We start from the raw sequence: 25,809 nt of genomic DNA, 5'->3' as shown, positions 1-25,809 counted from the left end.
CGATTACGACTAGGAATGTTTTAACAATACCGAAAGGTTTGAACTTTGAATCGCCTTGCGGTTAGGGGCGCATAGCTATGACTTGCATCCGGGAGATAGTGGGTTGGAAACCCACTGTCGGCAGCCCTGAAGATGGTTTTCCGTGGTTTCTCATCTTCACAGAAGGCAAATGCTGGGGCTGTGCCTTAATTAAGACCACGACCGCTTCCTTCCCATTCCTAGGCCTATCCGATCGTCGCCATAAGACCTATCTGTGTCGGTGCGACGTAAAGCAAAATAGAAAAAAAATTGAATCACTTGAACGACGACGAATAGAAAAGATAGTGTGACGACTGCAGCTGAATCACGTGTTAATAGGCAGGGTGAAAATGTTTTCCGCTGCCCGCAGCGCTGATGTTGCTACGAAGGTAAGGATGAACACATTTTGTCGGCTTAAAGCGGCAGTTTATTTATAAATTCTCAGATCGGATTTTTTCGGTAATACCAAATATGCGAAATATCGGATATTATATTTTTGTGAACCGGAAAGTACAAGATATTCTCTTATAGGAGGAGTAGGACTTATACTTGGACACGCGTTTAAATAACTGCAATATGCTTGAGTGTCGTGTTACGACAAAGAGTCGAGTGATAAACGACATTTCATTTTACCATTGAAAGATCCAACTCTGTCCTCCAAGTGCTCGAAGGCTATACTACCATAAGATATAAGGAGTGTCTGTTCAAAAGGAGCTGTTTCCACTTCATTTTTTTCCATTTTTTAGGCTTTCGTCCACATGCATTGCAGTAGTTGAATGCTATCGAATGCCCTGAGCAATTCAGACCAGAAAGATGTAATTCCTTAAAAGTAGTGCCATACCCGATCATGGGTATGATCCATGTGCCTTTTGTTATACGTTTCCTTGCGTTTTTCCACAACCTTGTTAACGACTTTTGAACAGACACTCCTCAAATATGAAAATCGTATCTGTGATCTGCATTTTGCGGCTGAACTTATCCAAAATGGCCAACTAGCTTAGTTTAAAAAAAAAAATGAAATGGCGTATGGCTTTTAGTGCCGGGAGTGTCAGAAGACAACTTCGGCTCTCCAGATGCAGGTCTTTCGATTTGATCTTCGTAGGCGACCTGCCGGGAATCGAACCCGAGACCCCTGTGACCAAAGGCCAGCACGCAAACCATTTATCCATGGAGCCGGACGCTAGCTTAGTTATTAATGGTGAAAAGGATGACAGAGAGAGAGAGATGGAAACTGGGTTCCAAAGCAGTCCCACGCATGTTTCCAAACTTTGCGAAATATGTATCACGAAACTTCCTAGCGAAACTATCACCACATCAACACCAGTTAACCTGATCAGACGTTCCTTCCACCTAGTATTAGCCCTCTAGGCTCTAGCGCTGCTGATATTTATGTGGCTGCCTGTAGATGTTTTGTTTACAATTTTCCTTACGTCGCTCCGACGCAGGTAGGTCTTATGTCGACGATGGGATAGGAAAGGGCTAGGAGTGGGAAGGAAGGTTTAATACGTTTATTATTAACTATTATGTAGTAAGTACACTAACGCAGGTAACATCTCTTATAAATAATAATTACAACTAAATTTGATTGGAGGGTCCCCTAAGATCATTTCTGGTGGGACAGAAAACGTCTTGCCCCACCAAAGTCGGCGCCACTGTTGAGTGAACCATCCAGCAATGAAGGGAGTACGAATTTGAAACACCGAAACGTTAAGAATCCCTACGGGTTACTACTTTCATACGGCAAAAGAACAAGAGTTAACAGGTCTATTAATACTGGCCGTAGGTTTACGAGACTGTTGATATCGTGATCAATGCCATAGGACCTCCAGGTTTATGTGGAATTATAACCGCACGAACGTGGCTTCTCATTTCAAAAAACCCATATATATTGGCTGGTATTCTTTCTGTTTTGGTGTTTGCTGATTTTTCTTGGTGTTTGGTTGTTTTTGCAGGCCCAGTTCTATCAACCACTGCCAATGATAATATTCTGCGCTGTCTCTTTCCTCGCCTGCTTGCTCTGCTTGCCGCTGCCGGAGACTCTGGGGACCAAGTTGCCCGATACCATCGAGGAAGTGGAGAACCTCTGAACAACAGAGTATTTACCTGAACCATTGATGCCAATCTATTTAACTCTTAGAGGAGAGGAGAAGACCAGACCATCAGTGCCTTCGCTCTTTCTGCATTTACAGATGATTCAAGGAGCTCGTCGAAATATTTCAAATGCTGTGACAATAAATAAAATAATGTTTGGTAGATTTTAACTTTCATCTTTACTTCCACAACGGTGAATAAAAAGTTAACATCTTCCAAAATGAAATGCTTTAATTATACTGGTCCAGAAACAGTGGGAGTTCTGCAATCAGATATCGCTATACTGTGACATGTTGATACTCAGTTTCTTTAAATAATATTGTGTTTTATACCTCTGTGTACCTAGGGATAGGACATAGATTTTTTTAAAAAAAGAAACATTGTGTTATATTTTGGAGACTCACAGAAAGTTTTGTCTATTGAAATAAGGTACTGTGCTAAAGCAAGATGTGAGCAACAAATTAATTTAAAAGCCACCTAATTAATTAATTTGTTGATTATAATCATCGACACGGACATGAAGTGGACAACTTGCAAGATGTGAGCATACAGTGACACAGGGTTTGAGCACGCCTCTGAGTCTTTATATATTCCAACAGTGTAGTTTATCTCTTTCACTTTTTCCACCTATATTTGACAAGCAGAATTGGATTAATTAAGCCAACTATGAATCTGATACCTTTTACGAATCCAGTGGAGGCTTTGTTATTACTATGCTTTACAATGTTTTTATCATATACCATCTAACACAATAACTGAACCCATTTTAAAAAGATGTAAGTCGTGAAAGTAATGAGAAGTGCCTCAACAGTAGTTACTTATTTTGTAAAAGACTAGTATTGTTATTAAAAAGAAATAGTACATACATAATCATTTTACGTTCAGTAGCATGGTAGTACAGTACAAGTACAATAGAGTATATTGACTAATTGAGGAAATATGGCTTGAATTGATATAACTATATTTTTTCACCAATCTTTTTATCACGCCCAGAAAATTTCAGTGGAGTTGTTGGAGGCCTATTTACTCAGACTTCAGTCTCTTGGTTTTATATACACACTGACTGGTTGGACTTTGCCAACGTAGTTATGTATTTTTAAGTATCAGCTCAATCTGGATATAAGAAATGATACCAGATGATTACATTTCTTACATGTTTATTTTTTATAAAATCCTTTCTGACGGGAAATTATAAAATCCCTATCATACATTCACCACTTCGTCTATACTTCACGACGATTTAGTGAGAATTATTACACCACAATACAAATTTTATCGGCGGTAAAGACGTGCTCGGCTCACCAAGAAGGACTTGCGTTCAATTACCCGTCAGAAATCTGAAAAAATTAGAAATAAGTCTTCCACTTCTGTAGAGTGACAAAGCCCTGAGTTCTACTCGGTTTAGGTACAGCACAAATATGTATCGAGTTAATTCCTGGGAACAAAGATGACCAGAAATAACAATTCTGTGCCTCTTATTGCCTAGGTTACGGATGCTGGAAGCCTTTATCCAGATAACTCGAGGTCATCAGTTCCTGTGTTATCAGCTCTATCCAAGGCGAAATGTATTATGAAAAGGTGAAATATAATTAACTTGTTTCCTGTTCTTTCCTGATGATCTTGATTATCCCGAAGAGATCCAGAGTGACTTGTCACTCTTTATAGCATGCATGGGCATATACTGGTTCACGAACCACAAGTTGTTCTTAAGCTGCAAGAGATGGCACTGCGGGAGGTCAGTGTTCATTCGTCCATCACTGTGTTGAATCGTGAAGCGTACGTCCAGCGCTTGTCCCGTTTCTCTACGATATCGAGTATGAAGTGAGATGAATCTTCGTAGTTAGTTTTTAACACCGGATACCCTTCTTGACGTCAACCTCATCAGAGAAGTTGATAAGAGGAAGTGAATGACATGATGCATGATAGAAAGAAGGGCGAGGATGAAACCGGGTACCGGCACATACCTTACTCCTGTCGAATAGCACCAAGCGGTCTGTCGTAGGCTTAACGCCTCCATCCGACGGACGAATCACCATCAACAGCGTCATATGCCTTCACTCCACATGGACACTGCAGAGAGGCTTGGAATTGAATCCAGGGTTTTGGCACGCAATCTAGTGATTAGAAATTGTTTGCCACCACCTCTCCTACCCTACCGGCTAACATTCTAATGGTGACAGTTTTTCGACTAACGGGACTCGAACCGGCTAACTACGCTGTTTTTAAGCCTTAACGATCATAGCCACCAGGCGGGCTGCTGTCATTTCGTGAAATAATTGGTGAAATGACTGTAAATGTAAAAGTAATTGAAAGTAAAATCTTATAATTTATCATTTGTTTACTACTCACTAATATGCCAACGAGTTTAATAGCTCCATAATTTGCATATAGCCAATATATCGTCAACAACATGATATGTATGTCCTCTTAATAAATTTCGGTTCGAACCCCACTGTGAGCAGCCCTGAAGATGGTTTTCGATGGTTTCCCATTTTTACACCAACCAAATGCTGGGGCTGTACCTTGATTAAGGCCACAGCCGCTTCCTTCCCACTCCTAGCCCTTTCCTATCTAATCGTCGCCATAAGACCTGTTTGTGTCGGTGCGACGTAAAGCAAATCGTAAAAGAAAATATACATTTCATAATTTCAAACAGTTATACAAATTACAAATATTTAAAACAATAACCAAAATATATGTTTTAAAGGTCTGATTTTCCATGTCAGTAAAATATAACACATTGTCAACTTCCTTTGTAAGCACATTATGTAGTGAAGACACTATGTTGAAATTGATTGCAGTAGCATGTTATAATCTCTTCTTCTTAACTGATACGTTGGAATTATTTCCTTGACATTCGCCTATTTCACAATGTAGATCCAACTTCATATGAAATTTGAGGAAGCTTAATTCCTAGATTTGTTCGGATAATAATTTAACATTTCGTAGTGCTTGACTATTCCCACGTGGTCATTTACTAAAGAAGACAAATAAGATAAGTTACGAGTTCTTTGGTTTTTGTTGTTTTAGCCAGAATGTTACATTAATGGTTAATGTGTTCAAAGGATGAGAATTTTACTTAGAAACATGCAACATATGTAGGCTATATAAAGTTTCACTTAAAATTCCAGACTTACCTCAGAGGTGAATAAAATATTCTTAAAAGTTAAATTCTGGTTGGTAAGATGTTAAATAGATCTCATGAACAACATTGCCATTCATAACTTACTTTCCTTTCATTTTTTCTAAACAGTTTGTAGTGAAAAATGTTCTTTAATAATTCCATTGCGATTTCTAGTCTGCTAAAACTTTACATGAATTAATTTAAAAGTAATAGAAAGTTATATCCGTATCACATGACATCACTGGGTGTCATGAGATTTCTATTGTCACTAAGCGAACTTAAAATTTATTCAAGGATTTCTTAGATTCAGATCAGAAACCCTAATTCGCAAATATTTGATCAGAATATCGCAGCATTTAGACCTCGAGAAGTTTAGAACTTCCCCTAGACATCTTTGCATAATGTAGCTCCAACCCTGTAACATTCTGAACTGCTGCTTGTCTTAATACACACCTCTGCATTTACATATGACACACCACACCGCCAACCACCACAGAAACACGTCATACTTCAATTCTTTCCTCTGCATAGGGTTGAGAATTCTATCGTCACTAACCAAACTTAAAATTTATTGAACGACTCTGCGGATTCAGATCAGAAGCCCTAATCTACAAATATTTGATCAGAATATCGCAACATGTAGGCCTCAATAATTTTAGAACTTCCCCTAAGACATCTTTGCACAATGTAGCTCCAACCCTATAATTGGGAGGGGCGGGGGGCTGGCAATCCTATGTTTAGCCGCTTAAAAACAGCCATCCCTTGAAATAAATGTGGCTGGACTTTATTACAAAACATTTTACTTCAACTTGATTTTTATTTGATTTCAGAAAATGTTATCCTCTATCTCAAATATGTATTTAAATTGAGTATTCCTTGAAAATATGTAATAGGGCCTATACATCTACAGTCTCTTTACAAATTATATATTCTGCAATCAATTGTTCTGAAGCACTGATGTGCAGAAAGTGCAATTTATTAACATTCTGTGTATAGAATTCTCATAGAATCTGCCTAGCCAAAGAAGTAACATTGCACCTGGTTTATTCTGAAAGACGTGAGTTCGATTATCTGTCAGATAGTCAAGAAGTTTAAATAGGAGGTGTGTAAGGCTCGAGAGGCACTTGGTCTACAATAGCAATGAAAAAAAAATGAAATGTCGTATGGCTTTTAGTGCCGGGATATCCCAGGACGGGTTCGGCTCGCCAGGTGCAGGTCTTTCTATTTGACACCAGTAGGCGACCTGCGCGTCATGATGGGGATGAAATGATGATGAAGAGAACACATACACCCAGCCCCCGTGCCATTGGAATTAACCAATTAAGGTTAAAATCCCCGACCCGGCCGGGAATCGAACCCGGGACCCTCTGAACCGAAGGCCAGTACGCTGACCGTTCAGCCAACGAGTCGGACAATAGCAATGAGTAGCAGGTTAGTTCCGAGGCGCTTGGCAACAGAGGATAGAGGCACTTCATTCTACTTAGGTTACCAAACTCTAAGGCTTTACCTTCCTCTCCTCCAGGATCATCTATGTCCTGTAGTGATATAACTTTGGTATTCAAATCCCATACACATTGATCATGCAAATGAGTGGTACTTAATTATGGGGAAGTAAAACTGAAGTTGCTGGTGAACGTGTTCTAAACGCACGTGGATAAGTCATTAGCGTAATGCTTAATGCTTTGTAAGTGAACACGTAAACAGAGGTGAATACAAAGAACACTACGGTACTCTATTTCAGCATCACTCCTTCATTTCCCGACCAAGTGAGTTGGCTACGCGGTTCGAGGAGACGTGTAGCTGTTGGCTTACATTTGGCAGATAGTGGGCTCGAACCACACTCTAGGCAGCTCTAGGTTTCCGTGCTTTCCCGTTTTCAAACCAGGCAAAAATTGGGGCTGTACCTTAACTTAGATAATGGTCATTTCCTTCACGATCCTAACCTTGTTCTGTCTAATTGTTTCCATACGACCTGTCGGAGTCAGTGTGACGTAAAAATATATTGGTAAAACTCCGACATAATTACCAAAGTTATTCAAGCATTTGTCATGGTATAAAATGAATAATAGCCTGGTGCTACTTTTTTATGGTTGCAGTATCCTTGCATCTGTCTTTTGACATAGGCCGGAACTAAATAAAAGCTTCTGAGGTGTGGGTCGTGCTTATTTTTTAAATTTTGTGTGACTATTGTTAGCCTGGAGCAACCCTTGTAAAGCATACGCCCTACAATCCGACGGAGGTAGGTGACATCTGCCTTGCATGAGTGCGTGTGATTATGTTGGAGGACAGTGTTGGGTGTGGTAAATGAGCTGCAGGGATGTTGGAGACAGCACAAACACCGAGTCCCTGACCAAAGGCAATTAACCATTTGAAGATTAAATTCCCCAATCCGGTCGGGAATTGAACTCGGGGCCCTCTGAATTGAAGGCCACAACTCTGACCATTCAGGCAAGGAACCGGACATGGATCGAGTTGAGAAATAACGTTTGGAGCACAACTAGTGCGTCTAGATGTTATGAAAGGTGCTGCTTCTCCCAGATCAAGTTCCTCACATTCTGGTAAAATGCATTTCCCTGTTGTGTCCTTTTACTGATCTCCTGCGTCAATTCGCTTCCCAAGTACTTGCATCTCTCCATAATTTTTAAGGTTTTGTCCCTAATGTTTACAGTATTGTATACAGATATAATCATCGTATGGATGTTGACAGATTTCGTCTTTTTGCCTGCAGGGAACAAATCACTGTACAAACCCCCCGTAACCTAGTCATTCAGTAGCTTCCCCATTTTTCAACTTTCGCTGTACCAAGGTTTTGGTTTATCGCAATCTATTGGCGTGACTAAAAACCATCGGAGTGAGTTCCATTCCTTTGTTTCTGAGCACTTAAACAGGAAAAAATACTTCTTGACTTACCTTCATACTTACAGGAATCATTTCTTTGTGCCTTTATAAAATTCATAGATTGTGAATATAAGTATTTATCAACATTATGGGAACATTTACTTAAGAATCAGAAAAACCTTGCTCTTGCTGGAAAATACTTTCGTCAATCATTCTGAACTATTTTCTGTAAATATGAATACAGAATTTCAGCAACTTTTGCATGTACGAAATCCCCAAAACAATACCCAACATCTTGCAGGTTTTCTATATATTTAATATCACTGTATAATCTCGATGTATCTGACATTCCTTGTCCAATTAGCATTATTAGTACTGGAATAAATTTAAAATATTTACTGTCTTTGATGCTATAACGATGTTTTTATAAAGCTTGGTCAAAAATGAACAAAACTCTCAGAATTAATTTCAACTTCTGAGATGGTGACTGGTTCAATAGTCAAATATGTTTAATGCTTTAATCACATTCCCATAGATATATTGCTAGTGTCATATTTCATAATCAATACAAAACTGATTATATAGAATGCTAATTAAGTTTTAGCCAATATTACTCTATTATTAATGTGATATAGGGAATTAATTAGGTATTCATAGATATCAAATATAAAGAAAATAAATGTAATTTTATTATAATACAGTTTTGTTTCTCATACAATACAAGAATTCTGTTTTAACCAAATAGTCAGTCATTACAAATTCAATGAATGAATTGAAAACAGTGATAGTGCTTGTGTCTGCTTTGTATGATATCATAACTTACAATCAACGGTAATCGAAAATATGTCTTTTAATGAAACAGAAACAATTGATTTTTATTTCACAATTTTGAAAAACATTGGTTCATCGTTATGAAACTTTTAAGTAGCTAAGTTTTGACAATAATGAGCTCAGATTGCATTCTTAATTTCCACACATGAAGTATCAAGGTTTCATGCCCATACTAATCATACAAAATTAAAATAATAGAAGTTGCAATGACTGCCTTGAAATATTCGATCCAAATCCTTAAGAACCATATTTCCTGAACATTTTAATGCAATAACATATGTCAAATATCCTTGTCAATCATTATGTAATCCACTTCCAATTATTTTAAAATATTTTGTGTGTGTATACTTTGTCCTCAGGAGCAATCTCAAGTCGGAGAGCGTCGAAACAAATAAATAAATTGCTACTTTTCTAATAAAATGAGACTGTAATTCTAATTCATGGATGTGTTCAGCCCAACACAATTCATCTCACTATCACACGCCAGCTACAGACTACCAGTTCACTGCGTCGCATTAACAAATGTGAATAGGTCACAAATCCTCTGAAATTTAGGAAAACCTTCCAGTTTTTAAATAGTCCAGCAAATACGGAATAACGTGCATATAGGCCTACTGTAATTACATATTTACCCTCCTCACTTCAGTGTTAGTGCTTCTGCTTACGTAGCACATGGCATCAGGATGAATGTTTTCAACACAGTTTTCTTGAAATATTCACAATAATTATTCATTATCGTAATAATAATAATAATAATAATAATAATAATAATAATAATAATAATAATAATAATAATAATAATAATAGAGTTATATGCTGTGTTTTATTAATTATGATTTTGAAAAATGGCATTCCAGAACTTTTGTGCTAACATTCCGGAAACTGTGAAGTAACATATTTTGATTTACTTCTAAATAATTGTGTTTATAACATAAGGAACAATTACTTGTATATATAAACTATTTAATCTCTCTCTATATCCCTAAGAGAACTATTAAAAACAGTTTTCGGGATTAGAATGTAATTTGATACACAATAGTGTTCCATCTTTCTTTATCTACATGGCAAATCTCCCTATCGTTAAGTGGTAAATACAAGGCATTTATTACAGTTCGTAAGTAAATGCTGTCTTTACTTTCATTTGTTTTATTCTGCAGGTTAATATGTTACAATGAGCTATTTCCAGTAACACTGACATGCCGTCACCATGTATTATTATTATTATTATTATTATTATTATTATTATTATTATTATTATTATTATTATTATTATTATTATTAGTCCGGTGTGCATATACTAAGGTGATATCGATGATGTATTACATACTTTCTTTGTGTGCGTTCATTGGCTGCCACAAAGAAGATGCTTAGAAGTTATGCAGGGAGAATTGACGCCAGAAGGTATCGTGTCAGTAATGCTACGAAGTCAAGAATCTTGGGACCAGGTGGCAGTCTACGTAGAAAATATTCTGCGTCAAAAGAAGAAGGACCTGGACGATTACGACAGACAGTAAAGCAGAAGAAGGAAGAAGCACAAGATGCATTAAGCACGACATCCGTCCTGAAGTAATGCGAGAGCGATTTCCGGGGCGGAGATAAACGTCGTGGGAAAAGGGAGTGTGGTTTATAGTGGGTAAGAATCTCCACACACTTGTTGAGTGCGGACCCTCACAAGCGTCTTATGAAAGATTTTCCACACTCCCTCGCAAAAAAATATTATTATTATTATTATTATTATTATTATTATTATTATTATTATTATTTCAAGAAAACTGTTGGAAACACTCATCCTGATGCCATATGCTACTTACGCAAAAGCACTAACACTGAAATGAGGAGGGTAAATATGATGTAATTATATGCACGTCAGCCTCCGTGGCTCAGGGGGCAGCGCGTCGGCCTTTCACCGCTGGATACCGTGGTTCAAATCCCGGTCACTCCATGTGAAATTTGTGCTGGACAAAGCGGAGGCGGGACAGGTTTTTCTCCGGGTACGGTTTTCCCTGTCGTCTTTCATTCCAGCAACACTCTCCATTCTCATTTCATACCATCTATCAGTCATTAATAAATCACTTTGGAAGTGGCGACCCCATCGTATAAATAGCCTATATATGCTTCATTTATTACATCCCTGACCCGCTCACTGGCTGGAAAACATGCTGTAGGTTTTCATTATATGCACGTTATTTCGTATTTGATGGACTATTTAAAAACTGGACGCTGTATTAACGTATCCCACAATCAATTTCTCTGTTTGCGTCTACTTTACTTCCTCAGCTACAATCCGATGTGATTCAACGTGCGTTCATTTTTCTACTCTGCATCATCTTTCCGCACCCTGACCATTGTGATGTTACTGTTACAATAATATGGGAGACTGAAATGAAGGAGGCTTTCTTGTAGCCGAGAGGCTCCTCAACAAATCATGGCGCATGTTTGTATGTCAGGCGTGTGATCGATGTGAGCTGGGGACAAATTAATGTTAAAGGTGAGATGTATTGAGCTGAACACAAGCTTATACAAGGGATTTCATCTGACATGACATTGACGCCTAGTCACAATGAATGATAGTGCATATAAAATTACAGGAAGGACGTGATAGCTTGGTGAGACGTAGCGAGTTCATGCCGTTAAAGATGACCCTTTAAATTCAATGCACATCATAAATTATGAACATGCGCTGAATATTGTATTACTAATCACTTTCAGTCGTGAAATATCTGAATACATCATTTATATATATTTCTTTGAATGTCAATTGCGATTCTTGAATATGTTCAGTCCAGTACAACTCAACTATCACACGCCAGCTACAGACTGACAGTTGACTGCGTCGTACTAACATCTACAGCAGGGCCTCTCAAACGCCCAAAATCTCACTTCCCTTTCTCTTGCCAATTTATTCGTTCTTCGAAGAATTGGGCGTCTTCCTCTTTTTCCTCTTCTGGTTATTAAGAGAATATAGTTGCCTACTTGTACATCCTCTTAAAACAACTATCACCACTACATCACAACTTCCTTGTTTACATTCACATCTGTGCCTTTACGAGTACTTCCACACTTTCCTCTTTAGTTTTTCAAGCCAACGTGTGCAAAAAATAAGTATTTGGAATTTAAAAGTCGATTATTCAAAGAAAATAGGCCAAAACAATTCTGTCTTGCAAATTAAAATAATCTGCAAAAATTACGACTGCCCAATCACCATACCTCCTGCAAAAGTACATACATGAGTATTCCCATATATCCCTTTATTGTGGAGAGAGTTTTTTGTCGGCTTCATTGAACCCAAATTCAGCTAATACGGGAACAAGAACAAGAGAATGACAACAGTGACGACGACATGACTGACTATGAATGATTTGATTTTTTTTTTTTGGTAATAGAAGATTTAGTTGAAGAAAACTTGTGTTGTACCTTCCTAATTTCCTCCATTGCAGATGTGCAGTCCTTGAAACTATTCAAAAGCAAGTACATAAAATTGAATGTGATTTAGTTGCACGTTTTCGGAATGAAAAGCTTTTTTTTTTTTTTTTTTTTTTTGCTAGGGGCTTTACGTCGCACCGACACAGATGGTCTTATGGCGACGATGGGATAGGAAAGGACAAGGAGTTGGAAGGAAGCGGCCGTGGCCTTAATTAAGGTGCAGCCCCAGCATTTGCCTGGTGTGAAAATGGGAAACCACGGAAAACCATTTTCAGGGCTGCCGATAGTGGGATTCGAACCTACTATCTCCCGGATGCAAGCTCTCAGCCGCGCGCCTCTACGCGCACGGCCAACTCGCCCGGTGAATGAAAAGCTGTATCTGTAAAAAGTAAGTTTAATGTTGTTGAGTTCGCCAGAATGAAATACGTTCAAATGTTTCTTTCCTTGAATTTGTTGAGTTAGTCTTTTGTATTCGTAACTTTTCATATATCCTGTTAAGATTTTAAGCTGAAAAGAGTTTCTACGTCCGATGAAAAATTATATTTATAAGGGTGGGGAGAAAGAGGAGAAATCTTAGGTCAATGAATAATGATGATGATGATGATGATGATGATTGTTGTTTAAAGGGGCCTAACATCTAAGGTCATCGGCCCGTTAATTAATGAAAGTTATATAATTCTCTCTCTCTCTCTGCATGTATGTATGACTAGGTATAACATTTTCAGTAACATTGTCAAAATATAGGCATGTTTAAACACACGTTCATTAATCTGACCTACTATTACGAGACTTGACTCAAGGGAATATATCCAGGAAAATGTACGCCTATTTAAAAAATGACTGTAAAGGGCCTGAGGTGTAGGACTAGCTGGTTTTCCTGTTACCATGAGGCCCTACGTTTGATTCCCAGTTAGCCCGATTATTTCAATTCTGGACCGATGGCTGGGACGAGAGGTTCGCTCTTTCTCGTGAGACCAGGCTTCTGCTGCACGGATACATTTGTAACAATGACCCTGGGGACTATATTAGAAGTGTAATATTGAGGGATGTATTACCATATTCATAACTGTACATGTGATCGTGAATAAAGTGAAGTATGTGGTACAAGTTATACAATTTTCCTTCTATAAACGTATGATTGATGGGTACTTTACCATAATTTTGCTTTTGTGGAAGCTACTGTACATTTAGTTGCAGTCAGCGCTGAAAATGGAATTTCAGGTAATTGTTCGGTGCAGCTTCCAAGTTCTGTTGTGGAGCATGATTTAATGAACTCACAAGGTAGGTGGGTCGATTTCATTTCTAACAAGAATCGAAGTAGCCTAGCATACTTCGGTATGTAGTTTATTTCATTAGCTTTCCCAATTGAGATGTGCCACTAAATTGTACATTTAAGTCTAAGAGGAATCCATCATAAATCGTAAATGTAGAAATAAGTAACATGATTACATCAACCTAAAATGAAAGGATTCTTCTGTTCTCTTCAAAATTTCATTGTTTGGATCTTGTAAGAAATCTTTATATTTATTCTTTTCAGATCTTGGCTTCATAAGTTTGATATCAATAGAATGGCTTCTAGGTTCCATTCAACATGATTTTCTTTAATGAAATAGCTTACATTCAAGTAGCATAACCAAAATGTACAAAAAATGGATTGTTTCAGATATTACTACCATACTTTGGGCGGTATGACTAGGTCTCTATTATCAGTTAAAAGATATAAACTGAAGAAATAATTACAAAAATATATTTAATAAATAAATATTGAGTTCTTAACAGTTTATGATATCTGATGAATATTATATACAAAATTCTCCTTCTGAGGAATAAAATCTGCTCTCCAATCCCATCTGTAATCAAAACTATTGGTTTGGTATCGGTTAATATTCATTCTACTGCTATGGAATACGTGTGGATATTTTTACAGACAATACAAATTAATAAATAAACATATTCTAATGTATACAACTTAAGTCAATCCTATAAATGGTCGGTTCACTAGCAGTACCTGAGTTTAATACCTACTTTTTTGGATTATGACTTTTATTATAATTTTTATAATGTTTTCATGGAAAAAATACTTTCATTTTAACAGCATTAACACTGTTGAAGCTGATCTCCGAAAGCCTGCTTCTGCTGATGTACAGGAAGGCACAGGGGACGATGAATATTACAGGATATCCATTAGAACGCCAACTTCAGGATGTTCCACAGTCCACATTGAACCACCAATCACACACAAACACTAGCTGGTTGAAAACTGTGCCGTTTGGACATAACATTGGTTCACCTCGACCATCACCAGGACAGATGTAGAAAACCTGCAAATACATACTTCATATTACTGTTGTTGTTTACAGTATATTTCATGATGATGATGATGCTTGTTGTTTTAAGGGGCCTAACATCGAAGGTCATCGGCCCCACAGTATATTTCATCATATCAATGCCATTATATTGCTACCATCATATGAGTGTATTTTATGCCTTAAAGTACATGACTAGGAACATATCGAGAAAGGGTAAAATACGAATTTTAACACCAATGTTAGATCTATCCGTGTATGAAACGCAGGCAATCACAACATTTTTTCGAAGACCTTTTGTAAACCATTGTTTCCCACAAATCATATATATCAAATCGTCAGAAATTATATAAACAAATACATAACGTCATAATATTACAAACTGGCTTACTATCCCAGAAAAAAGTTAAAAGTAGAAACTGTGATTTTGATGTACGGAAGGCCAAGTCGATCTATATGGGGAACAAAATTAAGACTGTTTTCTAAGGAGCTTAAAAAAGACATCCTATGAAAGGGAATAATAGTGAAGAAACGATTGAAATAGAAAAGATTTGACGAGACGTTGAAGCGTTGAAGAGTCAAAGAATACAGCGTAGGTGATTCATGGACGGAACAGAAGGGATTAGGTCAGTTGAGTAACAATTCACATGGCATATAGTTTATTTATTAATTATTCTCCCCTCTCTGACCTGATTTGGGATAACTCTTCTAAAATTCCGATAGTGATTGGTGGGTAGTCTTCAGCCCTGAGACTGGTTGTATCCTCAAAAAGCACCACCAATGTTACGTGATAATAAGGATACCACAAAAAGCGATGGTGGCACCATAATGAGGAGTGAGATCCAAGAAATTAAATTAAGGATTAATCATATTCGTCCCTGGACTTACGTTCCACACTGAGCACACGCTACTCTAATCCAGCAAATATGGATGGTCCATTGAACAGCACTTTTCAGTATATCCTTTGTATGATTGTTTTAGCAATTTCAAATTCCGGCTATAGTCTTTTAAAAAAATTTACGAGGAGAGTTTTTAGGACAGACCTCTATGTCGTCAATATTCCCTTCGATTAATACAGGCTTTTCCTTATTGAACTTTATTCCCTTATTAACTGTTTCTTACACTGTTTTAATTGTTGAAGTGAATAGCACAGTGCCACTAGGATATTTATTACGGGACTTTCTTCTGCAAGAGTGGATTAACTACAGTATGTTTGCGACGTCTAGGATTTTTTTTTTTTCATTTTCACGCCCCCTGTCTTTTGGACATGACCTATTTCTTCAAAGAGCAAGAACCCAGAAAGTAGGTTAAGGCGGATGTTGAAGAACGTAGAAGAAAAGGAGGAGGGAAAGGAAAAGGTGGTAGTGTTTCACATTGGTTCCAACAACGTAAGGCAAGCAGGTATAAGTATTAACGTAGATGGGGATGTGTGGAATCTGGTAAATGCAGCACGGGTGGAGTTTAAGGAAACGGAGACTTTTATCAGTGGAATACTGTATAGGAGGGATACTGACTGGAAGCTGATTGGGGATTTAAATGAGACAATGGAGTGGGTATGTGGGAAACTGGGAGTGAGATTTCTAGATCCTAACAGGTGGGTAGGAGATAGGGGTCAGTGCTCAGACGGCCTTCACTTAAACCGCAGTGGTACGTATAAGTTAGGACATTTGTTTAGAAGGGTTATAGGAAGGTACACTCGGGGAAACGGGGTGGTGTAGGGAGCGGTGATAAGAGTACAGGGATCTGGAAGTCAAGTAGGGATGACATTAAAATGTTAGTGTTAGAAGTACTGTAAAGAAAGGAATAGAATTAAGTAATTTAATAATATATACTTAGCAGATATTGTAATAGGAGTTGAATCATGGCTGAGAAACGATACAATGGATGCAGACATCTTCTAACGGAACTGGAGTGTGTATAGTAGAGATAGAATAGGAATGGTAGGAGGAGGAGTGTTCATTCAGGTGAAAGAAAAATTTACTACGCTACGAAAAAGGTAAGATGAGACACATGGAATTCTAGGTGTAAGGCTCAACTCTAAAGATAATAGACAAGTTGATGTCTTTGGAAAGGGTAGCGCTGACGCTAATTCTGAATTATTTGATAAGATAATCAGCTATGTGGAAAACGATAAGGAACGCGATTGTAGCGGGTGATCTCAATTTACCAAATGTCCATTGGGAAGGTAATGCAAACGACGGGAAACATGACCAACAAATGACAAATAAGTTAATGTTGGAAGGACAGCTGATTCAGAAAGTGATGGAACCAACTAGAAGGAAGAATATTCTGGACGTGGTGCTGGAAAAAAACCAGACGATCTCTATAGAGAAATCGAAGTAATAGATTGTATTAGTGATCACGAAGCTGTTTTTGTCGTAGTTAAGAATAAATGTGATAGAAAGGAAGGTCTTAACAGTGAGACAATTAGGAAGTACCATATGGCTGATAAAACATGCATGAGGGAGATTTTAAAAAGTAACTATGATCGGTGGAAAACGCTAAACAAAAATGTAAACAGATTCTGGAATGGGTTTTAAGCAATTGCTCAGGAATGTGAAGACAGGTTTGTACCTTTAAAGGTGGTAAGGAATGGTAAAGACCCACTTTATTATAACATAGAAATAAAGAGACTAAGAAGGAGATGCAGGTTAGAAAGAAATATAGTTAGAAATGGCTGTGGAAGGGCATTCCAGGAATCATTAATGAACAAGGGGAGTGTGTATGCGAGGTCAAAAGGCAGAAGTATTCAGTCAGCAGTATGTAAAATTTGTTGGTTCACAAGGACAATGTCCAACAGAAGAAGTGACTAATACTAAAGAAATATTAAAATTTACCGATGATAACAACGACATTTACAATAAGTTATACAAGTTGAAAACTGGAAAAGCAGCTGTAATTGATAACATTTCTGGGACATTGGGTTGTGTAATCATACCATATCTGAAGTACTTATCTGATTATTGTTTACAAAGGAGCTATACGAAATGAATGGAGAGTTGCTATGGTAGCCCATGTGTATACAGGAAAGGGTAATAGACGTAAAGCTGGAAATTACAGGCCAGTCAGTTTGACATGCATTGCATGTAAGCTTTGGGAGAGCATTCTTTCTGATTATATTCGACATGTTTTCGTAATTAACAACTGGTTCGATAGAAGGCATTTGGGTTTAGGAAAGGTTATTCCACCGAAGCTCAACTTGTAGGATTCCAGCAAAATATAGCAGATATTTTTGATTCAGGAGGTCAAATGTACTGTTGTCGCGGTTGACCTGTCTAAGGCATTTGCTAAGGTGGATCGTGGGAGACTACTGGCAAAAATGAGTGCAATTAGAGGGGACAAAAGAGTGACTTAATGGGTGGCTATATTTCTAGAAAATATAACTCACAGAATTAGAGTAGGCAAAGCTATATCTGGCTCTGTAATAATTAAGAGGGGAATATCTCAAGGCAGTATTATTGGATTCTTTCCTTATGTATGTAAAAGATATGAGTAAAGACGTGGAATAAAAAATAAGGCTTTTTGCGGATGATGTAATTCTGTATAGAGTAATAAATTACAAGATTGTGAGCAACTGCAAAATGACCTCGATAATGTTGTGAGAGGGACAGTACGCAATGATATTATGATAAACGGGGTTAAAAGTCAGGTTGTGAGTATCACAAATAGGAAAAATCCCTTGAGTTTGAATTACTGCGTTGATGGGGTAGAAGTTCCTTATGGGGATCATTGTAAGTACCTAGGTGTTAATATGAGGAACGATTCCATTGGGGTAATCACATAAATGGGATTGTAAATAAAGGGTACAGATCCCTGCACATGGTTATGAGGGTATTTAGGGGTTGTAATAAGGATGTAAAGGAGAGGGCATGTAAGTTTATGATAAGACCCCAACTAGAGTATGGTTCCAATGTATGGGACCCTCACCAGGATCACTTGATTCAAGAACTGGAAAAAATCCAAAGAAAAACAGCTCGTTTTGTTCTGGGTGATTTCCGACAAAAGAGTAGCGTTACAAAATTGTTGCAAAGTTTGGGCTGGGAAGACTTGGGAGAAAGGAGACGAGCTGCTTGACTAAGTGGTGTGTTCCGATTTGTCAGTGGAGAAATGGCGTGGAATGACATTAGAAGACGAATAAGCTTGTGTGGTGTCTTTAAAAGTATGAAAGATCGCAATATGAAGATAAAGTTGGAATTCAAAGGGGACAAATTTAGGCAAATATTTGTTTATAGGAAGGGGAGTTAGGGATTGGAATAACTTCCCATGTTCAATAAATTTCCAATTTCTTTGCAATCTGTTAAGAAAAGACTAGGAATACAACATAGAGGGAATCTGCCACCTGGGCGAATGCCCTTAATGCAGATCACTAGTGACTGATTGAACTTTCGATAATCTCCCTCTTATTAGTGTTAACTGGTTGCCTAGTTGTATTTCCTCTAAAAAATAAAGGACACAGATATTCCGATCCCGAGAAGGAGGATTCGATGTCCGCTGGTACTTAAAGTTGCTCAAATACATCAGCCTCGTGTCGGTAGATTCACCAGCACGTAAAGTAACTCCTGCGGACAATATTCCGGCACATCGGAGTCTCCGACATCCGTTAAAGCAGTTAGTAGGACTTAAAACCAACAACATTAATACTGTTGTTACTAAGACTTAGTTAACTTGTTTATGATTATATCATGAAGTACGAGAATCCTTTGCGCTACAGTTTACGTACCTGTCATTATAGAGCCAATTAGTTCCTCCTTTCAACCACTTCCCATTGTCTAACTCACACTGGGAAGAAAGCATGTGCATTGGCCAGGGAGAATGCGCTAATATCCCAATTCCTTGTTTCCTCTCTGGACGGGGTTGCGTCGAAGCGCAGTACAAAGTACTCCTTGCAGATCACGCATAAAGTTGGGCGTGTCAAACACAACAAAGTGAGAAAAGCTGGGAAACTGCCCACAGGATTGTTCATATTATGCTGGAATGATAATTTTGCAACAACGGGCACATGTCCAGAAATGTGTAGTTTAGGTGCTGTGGTGCTTCAAAGTTTGAAAACGCTTCAGATATGGTGAATCCACACTTTGTTAAGAAACCTCCAACGAGAGCATCACATCGCACATTAAATTACAAAAGGCGTTCGAATTTGTCGACCTCGAACTTGACTACACAGCCTACATCGTAAGCAGAGATTGGTGCACATTGTCAGAGACATTATTGTTTGGGACACTATCCGGGGTATGGTGTGCGAGACTCCTTTAACATCAAAGGAGGTCCTTATCGCAAGAATCCACACAGTAACTGAAATACTGAGCACACAACCACACGTCTTTGACCATGAGCACCAATCTCGGCACAATCGATGAACGCCCTGCAATCAAGTTGGAGGTTAACAATTATCAATAATAATAAGGAAGGTGCACCCAATGGGCATAAGAGTACATTGCAACTTATGCTTTTTTTTTTTTTTTTTTTGGCTTTAAGTCGCACCGACACAGATAGATCTTATGGCGACGATGGGACAGGGAAGGGCTAGGAGTGGGAAGGAGGCGGCCGTGGCCTTAATTAAAGTACAGCCCCAGCATTTGCCTCGTGTGGAAATGGGAAACCACAGAAAACCATTTTCAGGGCTGCCGACAGTGGCTTCGAACCTACTATCTTCCGCATACTGGATACTGGCCGCACTTAAGCGACTGCAGCTATCGAGCTCGGTACAACTTATTCTAGACAGAATTGTGTCAGTAATGCTGTTCTGTTGGTACATTTTATGACGTGATATTTTTCACACTTTATCCCGCACAAACCTTAATACACTCGTCTGTTGCCTCGTGGAACGACTTCAGACTGCAGATTCGGTGGTGGGAGCCATGCGTTGCCAAACGTGTCACTAAGTGCTACAGATGGTATTCTGCTTCCATCCAGTCTTTGGTTTGCATAGTCAACAATTCGAACCTCTTTTGTAATTTAAGACATTATGTGATGTTCCCTTTAGGTTGGTGAAGTGATTCTTTAAAAGATGAGGAACACGCACACCAATCCCCGTATCCAAAACGTTGACAACCGTAGCCGCCCCACAAGTGTATTCTCGAACACGAATCCCATCTTGGAATATGATCTGTTTGTTTTCCCGCACAACATTCTAAGCATTGTTGCATTAATTCTGAACAATCCTGTATAAATACTGTAATAATAATGGCGTATGGCCTCCGGAAAGGCCTGGTGCAGGTACTGACGCCTATCGGTGACCTGCGCGATTGTGATGAATTCTAATGTTGAAGACAACAAATACAAACAATCCCTGAACCAGAAGAGTTAACCAAGTAAGGTTAAAATCACTCGGGACTCGTAGGACCTAAACCAGCAAAGAAGTCTTGCAAGAAATAGATACCTACGTAAATTTCATCGGCAAAATTTTCACAAGAAACAACTATTAACACTCCAAGCCGTTGAGATTGAAATGACAAGAACAATAACCAGAAAGCTGTCTTTTAGAACCTCAATGAAGCTATAACGTCTCTATAAATGAGGGTTGACAATTCTTTCAGCATCTTCTTTAAATTCCAGATAAGAATAAATCATCTAATAACATAAACTTGTGTAACGAGTATAAACTCATCCTCGGCACTGAGAGAATTTGACAGCCAACCTTTCACCTTTCTTCTTTAATCGCCTGAAATCCTCATTTTTAGACAAATAGCAGGGTCTAACTCGTCTTAGGGCTAATGATAGATATTAATTCGCATGCATAATCTTTCTCTTCTTTGCATTGTAAAAATGTAAGACGTTCCGATGCCTTTGCTGGCAGGACCTAGTGTTTACAGTGCACTGCTTTATGGTATGGGCTAGAACAATTTTGACCGGGCAAGTTGGCCGTGCGGTTAGGGGCACGCGACTGTGAGCTTGCATCCGGGAGATAGTAGGTTCGAATCCCACTGTCGGCAGTCCTGAAGATGGTTTTTCGTAGTTTCCCATTTTCACACCAGGCAAATGCTGGGGCTGTACATTAATTAAGGCCACGGCCACTTCCATCCAACTCCTAGGCCTTTCCTAACCCACCGTCGCCATAAGACCTATCTGTGCCGGTGCGACGTAAAGCCATTAGCAAAAATAAAGTTACATTTCAATAATTTCATTGATCTGTCTCAGCTTTATCTTTGGCTTTGACAGTATGAAAGTGACTGAGGTATGAGCGATGCTAGTATTGCCATTCCCTCTGCAGCCAGTCCCTGCTATGAATGGTGCGAAAATGTTGCTCATAGGGTCGGTTGGTGCGTACATTTCAGTGGGCTTGGCAGACTGGTATGTAATAGCAACTTCTGGTTCGGCGAGGAAAGCAACGGGAAACTACCTCACTCCTCATTTCCCTAGTACGCCTCTTCAGTGATGGTAGAGCTGTTGATGATCTAACCAGCCTTAGGGTTAAAGACTGAACATACACAAGACGTTCCGTGACAGACATTTTCTTCTAGTGGAAAAAAATGAAAGTCATATTCAGTTATTCATTCCCTCTGCGTCCTATTTGCAACTATAAATATGAATCATTCATATCAAGGAAATATTACTCACCTGGCATCGGCTGCTAGGGTCTGCAAAGTACCCCCGCCGTCCCTGCAGATTAAGACACGAGAAGTTGGTGATAGGTGGCATGTAGTAAGTTGGGTAGTCTCTTCCAGGGACTCCAGGAATCGAGCCTTGATGTTCCACTGCAACAACAAAGTTATTTGAATTCAGTCACACTAACCTTCAACTGCGTTAAAAGATGATAAACCACGTAAGTGGAAGAGTAAAATTACAGGCGTCCAGCAGGGTTCTGTACTCGGACCTCTGCTAATTATTCATTATATTCATGGTGTGCGCCTTTGTGGTGTAGTGGTTATCGTGAATACTGTAGTTGCCACCCCCGAAGGTCCGAGTTAGATTCCCGGTTCTGCCACGGAATTTGAACGGGGCTGGAACGGGGTCCACTCAGCCTCGGGAGGTCAAATGAGTAGAGATGGGTTCGATTCCCACCTCAGCCATCCTCGAAGTGGTTTTCCGTGGTTTCCCACTTCTCCTCCAGGCAAATGCCGGGATGGTACCTAACTTAAGGCCATAGCCGCTTCCTTCCCTCTTCCTTGTCTATCCCTTCCAATAGTCTCATCCCCCCACAAGACTCCTGTTCAGCATAGCAGGTGAGGCCGCCTGGGCGAGGTACTGGCCTTCCTCCACAGTTGTATCTCCAGACCCAAAGTCTCACGCTTCAGCATACTGCCGTTGATGCAGTAGAGGTGGGATAACTCGCCGAGTCCGAGGGAAAGACCAAGCCTGGAGGGTAAAGAAAGAAAGAAAGAAAGAAAGAAAGAAAGAAAGAAAGAAATATTAATGGTATCGCCAGGGCGAGGAATCGCTAATAATTTATAGAAATGTGTCCTCCTTCTCTATGCAGATGATCTAAAAATGTATAGCCACTTAAAAATTCAAGATAATGATGTCGCCATTCAGAAAATGAATACCGGTACCAATATAAACCTAATCAACTTCTATGCCACTGACAATTTTATCTTAATTCAGTTAAGGCACAGACTACGGTATAATTGTAGGATAGGCAAGAATTATAGCTATACTAAAAGTAAGACCTCCGACCCCCCCCCCCTCCTACCCTTATGATCAATGGCGTGCTAATACCATTGCAAAAGTCGGTGAAAAGCCTTGGGGTCAATGTAAATCAAACCTTAGAATGGAATGAGCAAAATTTACTGATAGTTGCAGAAAAACCTATGCGTCGCTCTATCTATAAATTCGCTGTTTCCATTTGCAGAAGTTAAGGAATTCTATTGCCAATTCAACTAAAACAATGTCTTTTGCCACTTTACCACTTGGTAAAAATATTGCCGGGCTGAGTGGTTCAGACGGTCGAGGAGCTGGCCTTCTGACCCCAACTTGGCAGGTTCGATCCTGGCTCAGTGCGGTGGTATTTGAAGATGCTCAAATACGTCAGCCTCGTGTCGGTAGATTTACTGGCACGTAAAAGAACTCCTGCGGGACAAAATTCCGGCACCTCGGCGTCTGCGAAAACTGTAAAAGTAGTTAGCGGAACGTAAAGCAAATAACATTATTATTATTATTATTATTATTATTATTATTATTATTATTATTATTATTATTATTATTATTATTATTATTATAAAAATATTTTATCTCGAGCCAACTAACTCAATACATATCACAAATTTATTTGAGGAGACAATTAAGGACCTCTTCTTGATGTTGGCCGACGCAGGTTCCCTCTCGCGAACTTACAAAGTGAGTGAGGCTACTTTCCAGTGGAAGGAATATTTATAGTTTTTCTAATGACGCTAAACTTGTTATGATATATTGTGGTGTAATCATACAATTTGATAACCACTGGTCCAATTTCTTTGAGACTCCCCCCAAAAATTCCACCTGATTTCCAAGTCATAATGGTGTTGTTTCCATGTTTTTACAGGCATAATTAATTAATTTCTTCTAGGGAATTTCGCGCGCATTCTGATTGCTTGACCTTGGCACGTGCTTCTAATCTGCCCGAATGGATGCCAAATTTTCTCCAGGTCTAATCAAAGACATTTCCACCTTGTGGATTTTAGCTTAATTACACATTTCCTAAAAATTTTAATTGTATATTTCTTGGTTAATGATATTGCCCAAATCTCTCGCAATGAAGGTTTATTATGTGGAAGTTAATTTTTTATTACCCGAAGTCAGCCGAAGTGTTCCGACACCGTCCGAATGGATGGCTCGCTCGATCCCACGGTAACTTCTCCCGCCCCGGAGGGTAAGATGAGCTTGCGCATGTAGTTGCATCTTGTAGTTGTAATTTTCTAGTTGCAATATTTAGCAGGGTTAGAATCAGGGAATCATTACCTCAGATCTTAGCTAACTCTCCGCCACTCATGAGCAATACACTCAATCCAACTCCTTTCTTACCATACAGTACACATAAATTGTACGTCAGGTTATAACCGTTCATTCCGTGTGTCTAATGCCTGTCTGAGAATACACATTGCCGCTGCATTAAAGTTTTACTACCGAGCTCGATAGCTGCAGTCGCTTAAGTGCGGCCAGTATCCAATAATCGGGAGATCGTGGGTTCGAGCCCCACTGTCGGCAGCCCTGAAGATGGTTTTCCGTGGTTTCCCATTTTCACACCAGGCAAATGCCGGGGCTGTACCTTAATTAAGGCCACGGCCGCTTCCTTCCACTTCCTAGGCCTTTCCCATCCCATCGTCGCCATAAGACATATCTGTGTCGGTGCGACGTAAAACAAAAAAAAAAAAAAAAAAAAAAAAAAGTTTTGCTGGTCTTGCTGCTATAATTGTATGTATGTAGGCTATGTACAATATGTATGTATGTTGCGTACTCAGCCCGAAGGCTGGTTGTTGGAACCTGGAACCTGAACAACTCCACCATTAGCTGTCAAAGAAGTCTACTAAGGAAACGAGGAGCGAGGTAGTTTCCCCGTTGCTTTCCTCACCGAGACAGATTTTATTATACATCAGTCCGCCAAGTCTACTGAAATGCATACACCTATTGTCCCTATGAAAGAAAAATTTCACACCATTCATAAGAGGGACTGGCTGCATAATGAATGGCTCATACCTCAGTCACTTTTATACCGTCAAACTCGAGGAAGAGACTGAGACCTCAGTGAAAGTATCAGTTTCGTTCTAGCCCGTTTTAGAAGTCATAGTGGACTGTAAGAACTACGTCTCGCCAGCAAAGGCATCTCCCATAATTATCGAGTATTTCTGAGTACGCTCATCAGTGAATATTGGACTTTCTTTCAACATTTGCCAACATTTGAAAATAATTTAATTATATTTTGTAAATGAAGACAGTTTGTATTAATAGTAATCCGGTGCAAAATCTGTTGTCAAATGTGGTAACAACGGGAAGCATAGAACGAAACTGAGTCAATATATCCAGTAAATACAAAACAAGTCCGCCTCTGTGGTGTAGTGGTTAGTGTGATTAGCTGCCACCCCCGGAATCCCGGGTTCGATTCCCGGCTCTTCCACGAAGTTTGAAAAGAGGTACGAGGGCTGGAACGGGGTCCACTCAGCCTCGGGAGGTCAACTGAGTATAGGTGGGTTCGATTCCCACCTCAGCCTTCCTGAAAGTGGTTTTCCGTGGTTTCCCACTTCTCCTGCATGCAAACGCCAGGATGGT

The 25,809-nt window shown here is 39.1% G+C and overlaps 1 protein-coding gene across 6 annotated transcripts in view; it reads left to right on the top strand.

The window, feature by feature from the left end:
• The window catches only part of LOC136858170 (organic cation transporter protein), a 279,009-nt gene extending 275,294 nt beyond the window's left edge, over positions 1-3,715 (top strand). For all 6 annotated transcript variants that reach the window (XM_067137523.2, XM_067137520.2, XM_067137524.2 and 3 more), the window contains one exon: positions 1,971-3,715. In XM_067137523.2, coding sequence (XP_066993624.1) covers positions 1,971-2,105 — 135 coding nt within the window. In that variant the 3' untranslated portion in view covers positions 2,106-3,715. The remainder of the gene's footprint in view (positions 1-1,970) is intronic.
• The last annotated feature ends 22,094 nt before the right edge of the window (positions 3,716-25,809 follow it).

The sequence above is a fragment of the Anabrus simplex genome, chromosome 1 (genome assembly GCF_040414725.1).
Source record: "Anabrus simplex isolate iqAnaSimp1 chromosome 1, ASM4041472v1, whole genome shotgun sequence".
Lineage (NCBI taxonomy): Eukaryota > Metazoa > Arthropoda > Insecta > Orthoptera > Tettigoniidae > Anabrus > Anabrus simplex.
Note: the sequence above shows the minus strand (reverse complement) of the source record. Positions and strands in the feature narration are given on the sequence as shown.